This window comes from Podarcis bocagei (assembly GCF_964188305.1).
Source record: "Podarcis bocagei genome assembly, chromosome: 4".
Lineage (NCBI taxonomy): Eukaryota > Metazoa > Chordata > Lepidosauria > Squamata > Lacertidae > Podarcis > Podarcis bocagei.
Genome location: NC_138128.1, coordinates 40324632 through 40338426, shown reverse-complemented (window position 1 = coordinate 40338426; position 13795 = coordinate 40324632). Strand labels below are relative to the sequence as shown.

Here is a 13795-nt window from a genome sequence, read left to right as displayed (position 1 = left end):
TTCAGTTCTGCAGTGGTGGTGCTGGGGAAAACGAATTGTAATTATGGGAGGGAATCCTGGATCGAGCCCCCACCTTCTCCCTTCTGCCAAACACACTGCAATTAAGAGTGCAAAATTCCTGAGCGTCCTCCACATAATTTCTGAAAGCACCGACTTCAAAGACTTGAAAAGTGGGAAAGAGGTACTGCGGCTCACTGACGAAGGGATATAATTATAGCTGAAAGAGGGGGAAAGGGAGAGAGAGAAACGCACACCAGAGCTCAGAGTGCGATCAAGGGGTTGCTCATCATCGTCATCACACACAGCTTCCCTTTTCTATTTATCTTCTGCTTTTTGTAAGCAGAGGCCTCTATTTACAGACGCACAACCCTATTAGGAACAAAGGCGCATTCTGTTTGATGTGAATCAAATGTAGCCTATAAAAGGGAAGTCTGTGCCAGGTTCTTCTCTGATAACATGTTGTTTTCTTCTTAGCTCTTTGATACTTTGGCTGTGTTTAACTTCCCTTCCTGCTCCCCATTTCTGGTGACGAGGCAGGCAGAGATACATTACTGACCCCACCCCACCCCACCTGCCTCCATGTGCAACAAACCCAACCCAGCACCCCATGAAAATAAGCCTTCTGTGGCTTGTGCCACAAACCCAGTGGGTTAACTGAGGTCAGATGGGGTTCTATCCAAATGAAAGTCCGGGGAACCAATGTGACCATCATGGGCAACTAGTCCTCATGAATAAATGCATTGCCAAACAACTGTCATGTGGGTCACCCAGCCTCCCTGTGTAGCACTTTTTGCCTATTTTTGAGACTTCTTTTCTCCTCAAATGAACATGTGAACAAATGAAGCTGTGTTATACAACATTGGACCACTGGTCCATCAAGCTTCCAGCAACAGTTTGTGGGCTGGGGTGGAGTGTGGTGGCGCTGCTTAACTGCCTTTCCAAGATGGAGGTCACCACCATTAACCAAGGGGGGGGGAGGCCAGCACAGTTAAGGTGCAGCAGCAGGAGTGTCAGGTTGGCACTGTGCCAACCGCCCCATGCCCAGGTCACCCTCCCTCTCTTGGTTACCAGCAGCGACCTCCTCACTGGAAAAGCAGACAAGCAACACCCCCTCCCCACCCACCACTACTGCTAGCTTGATATTGTCTATTTTGACTGGCAGTAACTTTCCCAGCTCTATAATATCCTTTGAGGTGAGGCAGTACTTCAAGTTTGGTTGCACCAGATAGATAGTTCTATAAATGCATTATTCCATTGGCAGTTTGATTTTCAGTTCCTTCCCTAGAGCATGGAATTCACCTTTTCCACAGCTGCCAGCCACAAACTGGGGTGACCTCTTCATTCAGCTCTATCCCCTGAGGTCTCGTTCCTAGGCAGTCACCTCAGTTTCAGACCCCATGAGCATATATGTGAAGTTAAGTAATGTTTATGCATACACTCATTTACATTGAACTGCATTTGCCGTTTTACTGCCCATTCACTCAATTGGGAGAAATCCTTATGAAGCTCTTCACAATCTCTTTTTGTCTTAACCATCATGAACACTCGGGTTTCGTCAGGAAATCTGTCTACCTCACTGCTCACCCCTAACTCTTTAATAACATCTCCTTTAGATTATTGATCTCCTCTCTCTCTTTCCCAGAAAAATAAGTTAGTTTATCCCAGGAGGCAATTGCAGAGTGGAGTTTTATTCTGTTTGGTGCGTTCTTTTATCTATTATTTTATATTTATTATTAGTCACTTCATAACAGAAGCCTCATATACAGGTATACTGTTAAATGTGGATACAAAACTCCTTGTACCTCCATTAATTCTCTGCTATCCACAGGACATTCTCCTTGAGATTACTGGCTTCCTGCACTTTTCCTTTCCTCAGTTGGGATTTTCTTATACTCTCTCCTTCTCAGAGTATCCCTGGTTTGATAAAATCCAGACTGAGGGATGGGAAAGTGTGAGAAGGCAGTGATTTAGAGGAGAACGTCATATGGAAAATTAGAAAAGTGGAAAATTCATGGAAGTACAGGAAGTGGACTATTCACATTGAACCAAAATATGGATGAGCCTGTAGTTCTCTGGGTGTCATACAACTCTTATTTAATTCAAAATTTAAATTAACCAAACAAATTATGCAAATCAAAAACGCCAACATCAGCAATCAGCATGAGCAAACAAATGAAGTAACACAATTTTTTTTAAAAAAACCAACCAACTGCCATCTACAGCAGAGACGTAGAAAACCAATCCTTAAGAAATAATAGCATTATCTTTACAAAGTAGTGAGGTTAAAACAGTATAAAAAGGCAATGTTTCTTCAGACTTCAAACAATCCATTTTCTACCACCATCAAAGCTAAAATAAGAATACAGCACATACTTTATTAACCCATTCCATTTCAGATTAATATTGAACTTTCCAACCACAAAGTTAGCCCGAACTTTTCATCTTGTATTTGAGGATTAATTACCCTTCAGTTTCTGACTTGGGAGTTTGTAATACTTTCCACTCTCACAGAACGGATTACACCATATCCTTCATAAAACCTCTCTCTTTGTTTTCCTGTATAAATCATTATTAAGTCAGCTGTGGAGGGGGGAAGGGTGCATTGGCAGTTGTGACTCCTCTGTGGAAACAAGAGCAAGACAGGAAAGCAAGCTTTTATAGTCTTGCGTTTGGCCTCAGGAGCTATTATTTGTTGCTCTTCAAGACTGGTTCCAAGTGAGGTCAAAGGGAAATATTACACATTGCAATTGCTCTCAGAAAGCTGCCAAAATGACAGGAGGAACTACAAATTGTCAGCTACAAATTGTCAAGCAGCAGGAACAAGCCAGCCAGCCTGCCTGCCTGCCTGCCTGCCTGCCTGCCTATAACATCAGATGTAAGGAAGTGACTGGCAGGTGTGAAGGGTAGACAATCTCTGTTACTCTTAGAACCTATGACTCCTCTGTTTCCATTTGTTTGTTTACTGTTTTCTGCATTTATATTCCAGCTTTTTCTCCACTGAGCTCAAGGTGGAGTACATGATTCTCCCCTTCCTCATTTAATCCCCATGACAATCTTGTGAGGTAGGTTAGCCGAGAGGCAGCGACTCATGTTAAGGCAGTGACTAGCCCAAGCACACCTAGGAAGAGCTTCATGGCCGAGTGAAAATTCAAACTCTGGTCTCCCAAGTCTTAGTGCAACAGGTGTGAATGGGGCTAAGTACGGTACTTCCCATCTGAATTCCTTCCCCCATATTTCACAAATGCTGATTCTCCTAGTGTAATTTGCATGAATGCACAGCTGAGCCTTGCATTTCTCATGTTAAGATTGTTGGATACATATTAATGCCACATACACAAGATGACACCAGGGTATTCTTTGCCAATTGAGCAGAATTAGGCACCTCCAGTTCTATCTTTTCCACAATCAGACTAGAGTGGGTTAGAATCTTACTTCATCCTGAAACATTAATCGAAAAGGTAGAATAAATCTGACCATTATTTTCTACTCTTTAACCTTTCCGACTGTGTGTGCAACAGGATGACTAAAGGATGATAAGGAATCATTCTCTACTCTACCTTAAGAGATCTTGAGTATTCATCTGCCTCCAAGGCCTGAGGTTCACTGCTCTAGACCTTGGAATTTGCAAGACAGGGAAGTACGTATGTGTCTCATCTGTGTCACAAATGCTCTCAATATCTATTAAGTCAAAGGGTTCTCTAGTTCCCAGGGGCATTTCCTATACACAAGCTGCAGAAACCAGCAGAGTGTGGCAATGACTGGTGTCAATGGGTAGGAGTAACACCACCATAAGCAAGATTCCAGGAGCAGCAGTCCCCAGTGCTCATGACAGAGTTCAGAGGCCCCAGAGCCCGAGAGCCAGTGTGGTGTAGTGGTTAAGAGCGGTAGTCACGTAATCTGGGTAACCGGGTTCGCGTCTCCGCTCCTCCACCTGCAGCTGCTGGGTGACCTTGGGCCAGTCACACCTCTGTGAAGTCTCTCAGCCCCACTCACCTCACAGAGTGTTTGTTGTGGGGGAGGAAGGGAAAGGAGATTGTTAGCCGCTTTGAGACTCCTGGAGGGGAGTGAAAGGCGGGATATCAAATCCAAACTCTTCTACTCTTCTTCTTCAGAGCCTGTGTGCATAAGAGAGTTATACCTCCAGTGTCCAAAGTGTGCGATAGCCAGCCTCATATAACCAACATACTTCAATCTAATTAACGCATGAAGGGGTTAATACCATAGAGTAAGCTGTCCTGCCAGGTTTAGTGAGAGGTCACTTCCGCTTACCCTGGGAGGCAATGGGTACTCAAGCCTATTGTTCTATTTTCTACCTGATGTCCTGAACCCCTGGCCTACCTGGCAGTAAGTAAAAATGCCTAGTCCAAAGTCTGGGGGTCAAGCCATACAAGCAAAGTCCAAAGGTCAAGAAACACATTCTGGGGTCAATCCAGGTAGCCACGTCTGAAGTCCCACAGTCAGGATACAATCTAGAGTCAAACCTGAAGCACAGTCCCATAAAGGTCCAGGAAAATCCAAGCCAAGGGCCATCAACATGGGCAGTTGAGCAGACCCAGCCCCTCAGCTCTGTTTCCTTTTTGTACTTTGCACGCTGATTTCAGCATCTGGGCTTGATGAGGCATGTGACCCTCACCTGTTCTAAGCCTACTTCAATTGAGGAATCACACCCCTCCCCCCAGAGCTAGTGAGCTCCACCTGGCCAGCTAGGGAGCTGGACTATGGGCCCTTGCCTGCCTCAGCTTCCTAGACTGCCACTCCTGCTGCTCCCTATGCCTCAGAGCCTGCCACATTTGTGGGGACAGGGACCCATCTGTCTCTGGCTCCTGCTTCTCCTGTACATTGACCTCCATTCCCTCATCAGCGTCCATCACTCTGTGAGTACTTTTTTCTCCAACCCCCCCACTTGCCCCCGTGTATTCCAGTCCCAGCTACAACACTTACTGGGATCCTCTTCCTCTTCTTCCTCCTCCCTGTCATTCTGCCAATTCATGACACCTCTCACAAGCTACTCTTGAGTTCCTATACCAATAATTTAGGAAGTTTTACCACTGTAACCAAGCCACATTTTACTGCCTGTGCAACTTTTTCTGAATGCTGTATGGAAAAGCCCATGAACCAGACCCTTGGAGAGTTTGTAACTAACCCAACTTTTAACTTGCCAAACATGTGGTCTTTTCCTGTACTGGGGGAATAGGGAAGTTTTGGAACTCACAAGGGCATATTTTAAAGGTCTAACAGACTATATTTCCACATTCATGTTGGTCTGATGCAGTCGAAATAAAAAATAAAAAATAGTCCAGTAGCACCTTAGAACCAACTAAGTTTGTTCTGGGCATAAGCATTTGTGTGCATGCACACAAAAACTTATACCTAGAACAAATTTAGTTGGTCTCTAAGATGTTACTGGACTATTTTTTAATTTTTAATTTTTCTACACTTTACTTTGCTGCATATTTTGTGGTTTTACCAAAGAGTTCTTGCCCCAAATTTGTATCTTGGCACCCAGGAATTCTTCCCTTCTATATCTATATATGTTTTTCCTTGAACCAACACAAAGGGCATAGGAAAGCTGAAATTAGATGACAGGGACAGGAAACAGTGTCTAAAGGATAAAAATGGTCATTTGTGTGTTGTTCTGCATACCTGCCATACTATGATTTATGGCTATAAATATTTATTAGGCATCCAGAAACAGGAGCTCAAACAAAGGGAACTAAATGAAACCACAGGGCACCAATCAATACTCCAATTTTCCAAGCTATGCAAGGGGTTGTGCTTCAGGAGTTGGAAGTTGTACAGTTTGGCTCAGATAAATTACGTTTGGGCCCCAGCACACTGCGATGGCAGTCTTGTTGGCCATATTTCTTGCTGGTGTGAATGCTGGCAGAATGTTAATACTTTTATATCCTTTTTTTAAAAAAAATAGAAGTTCCTCAAACCCCACCCTCACAAACGCATTGAAAAATAATGAGGCGCTTAGTTCAGAAAGACAGGCTGTATTTTTACTTTATTGGGATTTTATGAGGAACAGTTCATTAAACCATGTGCTACTTGTAGCTAATGAGCTTGCATCTGAGGCTTCTCTGGGCAGCAGGGACGAGAAAGACTGAACTTGGCATTTTAATTAGTTCAAAATGTCTGCTATGCTCATACACTCAGAAAAGTCAAGCAGAGTCTTGTTTAATATGGACAATTATTATGATGCCATGGGTGAACCTTGACAACATTTAAGTTTGGATGCCTCAGCTTTCAGAAACATACATATGGCACATGGGGGGGGGGAATACAAAGCAGAGAGCCCACTTTAAGTATGGCAGGAGACAAGACTTGACAGCTGAGTCAGCCGTCAAGTTGCTGGTACACTTAAGGACGATCTACTTTCACACCTCTCCATTCTTAAGGAAATCAGCCCTGAGTGCTCACTGGAAGGACAGATCCTGAAGCTGAGACTCCAATATTTTGGCCACCTCATGAGAAGAGAAGACTCCCTAGAAAAGACCCTGATGTTGGGAAAGATGGATGGCACAAGGAGAAGGGGACGACAGAGGACGAGATGGTTGGACAGTGTTCTTGAAGCTACCAGCATGAGTTTGACCAAACTGTGGGAGGCAGTGGAAGACAGGAGTGCCTGGCGTGCTCTGGTCCATGGGATCACGAAGAGTCGGACACGACTAAATGACTAAATGTCTAAACAACAACAACAACACTTTCACACAGCTGTGTATATGCACAGCACTGGAAAATAAATAGATTCAAACCAGAGTCCTCATGACTCGCGAGGAGACCCTCCCTGGAGCCCAAAGAGGACTTCAGTGAGAGCATATGAAACTCCAGAGAGACCTGAGTGGGACTTTTTGTAGGCTGCTAACCCTCCCTGCTGCTTTCCCACATGTCCTCCAGCCTCCAGTTGGCCACAAATCTTCAACTCTAGTCAAAGAGAGAGTTGTGTGGTGAGAGATGGGGAAAGAGAGCTGGAGAGCTGAGGAAAATAGGAGTTAAGAGGTTTTTTAGAGAGTGCTCCCTACTTATGCAATTTTCGCTTATGGGCATGGGGCCTCGGAATGTAACCCCTGCGCAAGTGCGGGGGTGCCTGTATTCATGCCTGTTTATCATATGTTGGAGATGTGATCATGCTACAGCGAAGAATTCACTATAAATCTTCCCTTTATGTCAAGTGTGCAGTGTTTTTGATCCTTTGGATACAACTTCCATCAGCCCCAGCAAGCATGGCCAATGGCAAGGGATGATGGGAGTTGTAGTTCAGCACAATCTGGAGGGCAAAATGTTCTCCATGCCTACTTTATGTCTTTCAACACACATAACAAACTTAAAGGAGGATAACTCATATATAGATAAAAAAAATTCCTTCCAGTAGCACCTTAAAGACCAACTAAGTTAAGATATCAGTCTGTACCTCACCAAGAAACTTGCACAGAACCTCATATATAGATGTTCCTCCTCGTCGTTTTGCCGCAAAGCAGCTTACATAAAATAAAGTGAAAAACAAGCAGATCAACACAGTAATGAAAACGATAAAAGCAGCAGTAAAACCAACTGGACCACCAACAGGGCAAAATGCAATTTAAAAGTACTGAAAATGGATATACCCACTAAAAGTATGTGTGAAGAGGGCAAACTTTGTGTGATACCAAAAGGAATACGTTGGGGGAAGGAGTTATTCAGTTTGGGGCAGCCACACTGCCTCATTTCCAATCAGTGCATATTCTGTGGCTTCCCACTAAAATCCCATAACTTTTCATAGCACAAATGTATTTTTTTGGGGGGGGAGGTCCCACTCTTGCTGCACTAGAGCCCCTTCAGATGCATCCACAGAACTTGTGACTCGCAGGTTTCTGTGAGTGATCTATAGTTCCCAGCGCTGCCTTCATGCTGTGACTATATTCCTGCCGCCCGCCCTCTCCCTCGCCCTGGGGCAGTCCAGTGTGGGAAGGACTCCATTCAATGGCAGGAAAGCCGCAGCGGCATCTGACGCCTTGAGGTCCAGACATACAACAATCTGTACCTAATTTGGAATTTGGATCATTGTTATTTTTTATGTCCAGAGGATGTCTGGGAAATCTGAACGAATAGCAGATCATACTCTTGGTGGTTGCCGTCTTTGCTCATCTCTGTTATTGGAACTGAAATTTCCAACGTTGCTGCAATTTTAACAAAAGTGCAGCGTCTTCAAGGCTTATCCTCAGACAATTCAGTTGCTCTTGCAAAATTTCCAACATTAGATGGGCGATGTGTTAACACTCGGGACCGCCTACAGGTGAACTGAGGGAGAGAAAAAAGCAAATAAATCAGGCCCTCGGGGTCTTTTTGGGTGGCCCTTGGCAACATTTCATATGCCCCCCCCCCGACCCTGCACTGCCTTCCAAAGCCAGGTAAGCAAAGCGCTAGGCTTTGGGAAGGAGGCATGAGGGCTCTGGCAAGGTCCTAGAGCCCCCTTCCTCCTTCCCAAAGCCTAGTTAGTGTTTTCCCAGCTTTGGGAAGGATATGAAAGGGCTCTAGGACCGTGTCAGAGCCTCATGACTTCTCAAAGCCCAGCACCTCACTTAGCTGGTTTTGGGAAGGCAGCACGAGAACTGGGGGGGGGCATTGGTTTTTCACCTCACTCCCCACCACCACGTGAAAAAGTAGTGTGTGGCCTACAGGCTCTGTGTCAAAGCACTTTTGCAGCCCACTTGGTATGAAAAGTTGGGCTGCCTTGGTCTAAATCTATGCTTTCATATCCCGGCTTCTTCTTCCCTGCACTTTTGCTCCCAGCTGAGCTCAACACACTCTTGCAAAGCCCTCCCATGGGCTTTGTTCTTCCCCAGCAAAGCCACCATCCGTCACAACTTGAAGACTGTACTGTAGTGTTCCAAACCACAACAGAAATTTGAAATACATATTTCAGCCACATCCAGAGATGTCGACAATTTCTTCCAGATAGCTGCCTTGCGCTGTCGTGCTCTGAACACCCAAAGTATGGACGACTGCCATTTGCGGCTTCATTGCAAATCTTTAGCTGGAATTCATTTGCAACATTTGCCTGTGAATACTAACCCAGCTTGCTAGAAGATATTCATATGATCAGGATTCCGAGATGCCTGAAGCCTTGCTACATGCATTGTAGAGTAATGGGAGGATTTGGGGTTAGGAATAATTAATGGCACAGAGGAGGTCCACATCCTGAAATGGTCTGTTTTCCTTTCCCATTGTCTTGTTGTCGGTTTGCTCCAAAGTCTGCTCTCTTATCCCACCAGGGTTCCTATAATTTTAAAAGCTGAGCAAGAGGCAAATATATTACCAGCTGCACCCTTTTCACAATGTGGAGCCTGCCGTGGTTGGAAACTTTGTACCTAATCCATTGTTCTGCTCATGTGGCATCTTAAGAGTTGAAAAGCCCAGTCAGAGTAGGGAGGGAGTAAGGCAACAACAATAAAAAGAAATGGATGCGTTTCTTTAACAATAAATACAGCACCTCAGGCGGGAAGAATCCCGAGCCTCCCTCCCTCCTGGATCATCCTTCTTTGCAGTCAATTAGCTTATGTCACTTCCCCTCACCTTGGGAGGAAATGGGCAGCCAAGCCTTTTGTTGTACTCAGTCTAAATGCAAATTCGATAGATGAGGAGCCCCAAGCTGCTCCTTCCAGCCGCATGGCTTTAACTAGCCTCTTTTGTTTCAGACAATAACGGAGTTTGAAACCAATGTTTTCCTATACCGATAGTATAGGAACCATGTTGTATCCAAGCAACATCTTACTGCCTGTGCAACGTTTTCTGACCATTGTATGGGAAAGCACAAGAACCTGGCCTTTAAATGGTTTTGTAAGTAAACCATTTTATAACTGTGGTCTATCTGTGTGCTAGGGGAAGTGGGAAACTATGGAAGGAGCTCTTAAAAGGGACGTTTTGGAATTTACTGAAAAGGGCACATTTTAAGGTTTTCCAGCCTATATTTCCATGCTGTATGTTTTGCTATATTAAATCTCTGCAAGGGTTCTCTCACTTGCCCCAAACTTGGATCTTGGCAGCCAGGATTTCCAACTTGCTTTGCATTCAAAAAGTGCCTGGTTCAATTCCTGGCATCTCCAGGTAAGATTGGGAAGGACTCCCACCTGACTATAAGGAGAGCCAGTCAATGACAATACTGAGCTAGATGGACCAATTGTTCTTCTGACTTTGTACAAGGGAGCTTCCTATATTCAACTCTGGCTCCAGCCTGGTGGAACGCTCTGTCTCATGAGACCAGGGCCCTGCAAGATCTGATTTCTTTCCACAGGACCTGTAAGACAGAGTTGTTCCGCCTGGCCTTCGACTTGGAATCTATTTGATTCCCCCCCCTTCTTTTTCCTTTCCCCTCCTGTGATGGAACTCCTATTTGGGGACTTCCCTGGCTTTTTTCTGGCCCATGTAGGACCAGTCTGGAAAGTTAGCCTTGGTGAAGACTTGACGTTTTCATCCCCCAAAAAGTTTTTGATTTGAGTTTCCATTGAAATGAGGCTGTGTTTTAATGTTTTAATGTTGTATTTTAATCTTGTTTTTAAGTTGTATTTCAATCAATTTGTTTTTATATCGGGTGTTAGCCACCCTGAGCCCGGTCTTGGCTGGGGAGGGCAGGGTATAAATAAAATTTATTATTATTACTATATTGCTTTCCTGGAACAGGCAGTTGTGTCAGTCTTGTCATGGTCAGACCATGGTCACACCACTGTCTTGGAGAAGCTCAGATGTCTGTGGCACAAAACCTTCCATTTCTTGGTCTGATTGGAATGTTCTGCTCTGGAGATTGAGGAACCCCCTTGGTTTCCAGCACAGCATGTATGCAGGGCGGTGGTGGAGAGGGAAGGGTCTGGTCATAGACCTTTTTTGTCAAAACTCAAGAGGCTAATCAGGGCTGTTCCCTGTCAAGAATAGCCTGGGAGAAGTATTTGAACTGGTCCGAATTCACCACGAATTCAAAACGAATTGGCACAGAATGGTGCCCATGTTCTTCCTAGGCATTCCTTTATTATCTTCCAAGGAAACAGTCCCCATTGTTACAGAACTGCATTCTCATTTTTGTGGCCACAGTAATTGGATGTTTGCTATTATCTAGAGACCTTGCAGCTCTGTCTCTAATTCTATTGTTTTAATTTTAATGAGCTTCTCAAGCTGTATGTTTTCTCACACTTTTCTCATGCCACCTCACCCGTCTCACAGCCGCCACCTCATCTCAGGGAAATCCACAGCTTCACCAACCTCAAAGTGAATATCTCTGTGTGTACATATCACACATTTAAAGTACATTTAAAGCGCATGATTTATCCCAAATAATAATGTGAGCTGGAGCTTACCTTTCACAGTGCTGCAATTCAAAATGTCCTTACACTACACTTCCCAAGACTCTTTGGAGGAAGCTATGTGCTCTACATGTGGTTTTTAATGCCTGGTTTGTACGCAGCTTAAACCCAGCAGCATCAGTTTCCTTTGTTTTCTGCGCATAGATTCTAAATTGAGTTTTGTCAGCATTTAGACAGGCCGCTAACTCCCTTCAATTGCAGTAATATTGGTGGTGTGAAGCACTGCCTAGTTATTTCAGAATCCCTTTTTTTCTGCAAAACTCTGGTGGGTGGGAATAATTACAGAGCTGGGAAGACAAGGCACATAACACACGCACATGGCTCTATCTTAATCTAGGCTTGCAGCATCACGGTAGATGAGATGATGATTTCAGGTGCACACAAAAGCTGAGCTCCTCCTCCTGCTCTTTATCTGCCATGCCCTCTGAACACTGGCTCTGCTGGAGAGGGAAATTCCTTTGCTTAAACATTAAAACCCAACCTCAAGAGGGCTGGGCAAAAGATGAAAAGCTCCCCAAGGCAGTACTTCTCCTCCTCTTTTTCAGGCTAGTTTCCATTTAAATGTCTGCAAAGGCAGCCTCCTGCGGTTGCTTATTTTGTGGCTGGTGGGAGGTCTCTTTCTCCCTGCTTCTTCAGGATGGGGCATTTCAGCAACTAGACACCAGAAAGCCACTTTCTGGCTTTCCTCTGCTGATTATGCTTGTGCTTCCATTTTGGGGGAATGCCTCTTACCTTGCAGCCTAATAATAGCAGCTGGCTAAGCCTGGACGAGTGGTTTTAGGTGGCACTGGGAGGAAAGCCTGATGAGAAGCAGAGAGAGGGAGGATTCAGACTGTGGTCACCAGCCTGATACAACCCCTTCTCCTAGGAGGGGCAGGAACCTTGGAGGGCTGGGTCACTCCTTGTAGGTGCCCCCCAACAAGATGTTCCTGTAAGGTCTCTGATTGACCCAAGAGCAGAGGTTTAGGATATGAGGAGATTAGATGATGACCAGGAGTGACAAAGTTCTCCGATGTCTGCTCTGCTAATGGTTTGGGCTGTGCTTCTGCACTGGGGGATTGAGCAGACCCTGGCCAGAGGAGGAAAGTCATGGGAGCACTGCACAGGTAAGAAGGGCTGGGGTGTCAGTATTGGGGTGGTTGGCTACACTTCATCCTCTGATCTTCAGCTCCTCAAATGAACTTGCCTTCTAAATATGGAATCATGATTATATTGCAGAGCTCTATCAAATACATGGGCTTCCAAGTCCTTACCCACCCACCCCGAAATAAACCATGATGTGTGAAATTAAAAGATGGGAGGGTCAGCAAAGATATCATGTAGGGTTGAAGTAGAATTTTTTTTATATAAAACAACAACAACAACTGGCTGCTTTGGACTTTTCTGTGTCAGGTTCCATTTCAGCTGTGCAGAACCCTTGGCAAGACAAGAACTGTGTTACTGTGTTAGTTAACCTGGAAGTTAGTTTTCTTTCAGTTCTGTCATTTTATCTAGTTGTGAGTGAAAGTGAATTATGTTGATGAGCCTTTTGAGAGCAATGCTTCCCCCCCCCCTCTCGCACTTGTTCTTTGAGAAATCTCAGTTGATTAAAGCAAAAGTGTCACACTGCCCGATCCTGTGCGTGTTTGATCAGAGGTCCTTCTGTGGTTGATGGGGTTTTCTCCCTAGTCTATGCGTTTGGGATGGTAGCAGTAGTAAATTTACTAAAATATCATTTGATGGAAACTTTCACAGCATTCAGGAAGGAGAAGATTTTGACACACGCACCCCAGTCCCCTCTTCCAATTAGCCATGTATTCAAAGATGCATTCTTGGAAGCAGCAAATTCTTGGGGCTGTTAACCATGATAGGGTTGCCATATTTCAAAAAGTAAAAACACCCCGAAAGTTGTTGACCTTTTTAAAGGAAAAGTTGTTGAGCTATTTTTTAGACAAACTCCCAACATTGTCAAGCTTTTTATTTTTTACAGTTTATTTTTTTACAAATTGGCTTCAGTTTCAGCGCTTTGATCTCTACAGTTATTGGAATCATAGCCATGGAGACATATATGCTGGGTCTGCTGAAATAACTTTTAGAAGCACCTTTTTAATACAGAAAACCCGTGCACAATTGTTGCCCCTAATGAAGGCACTTGTTGAAATGTTTAGTCACATTAATAAACTCTCCTGGCACCTGTTTGAAGCTCATCTTATTCTGCTTTTCTGGGCAGATTTGGTGCTGTTATTATTATTATTATTAAACCCTTCCACTTTTCTTTCTTTTTGTATTTCAGTCTCGCATATTAACATATTTTTGTGTGGTAAGTGCTGCTCCACATGTTACAACACTGCTGCATTGAGGACACATCTGTCTAGCTATTGACATGCAACCCACATCACAAATGACCATGCAAGGCACATATGCCAATAAGCTGTGGTTTTCGTTGCTTCCCAAGTATGGGCACAGAGCAAAATAAACCCCAC

General features: G+C 44.4%; 1 protein-coding gene across 2 annotated transcripts in view; it reads left to right on the top strand.

Moving 5' to 3' along the window:
- The first annotated feature begins 11882 nt into the window (after positions 1-11882).
- TSPEAR (thrombospondin type laminin G domain and EAR repeats) overlaps positions 11883-13795 on the top strand; it is a 51900-nt gene continuing 49987 nt past the window's right edge. For both annotated transcript variants that reach the window (XM_081192621.1, XM_081192622.1), the window contains exon 1: positions 11883-12439. In XM_081192621.1, the coding sequence (XP_081048747.1) occupies positions 12346-12439 (94 nt within the window). In that variant the 5' untranslated portion in view covers positions 11883-12345. The remainder of the gene's footprint in view (positions 12440-13795) is intronic.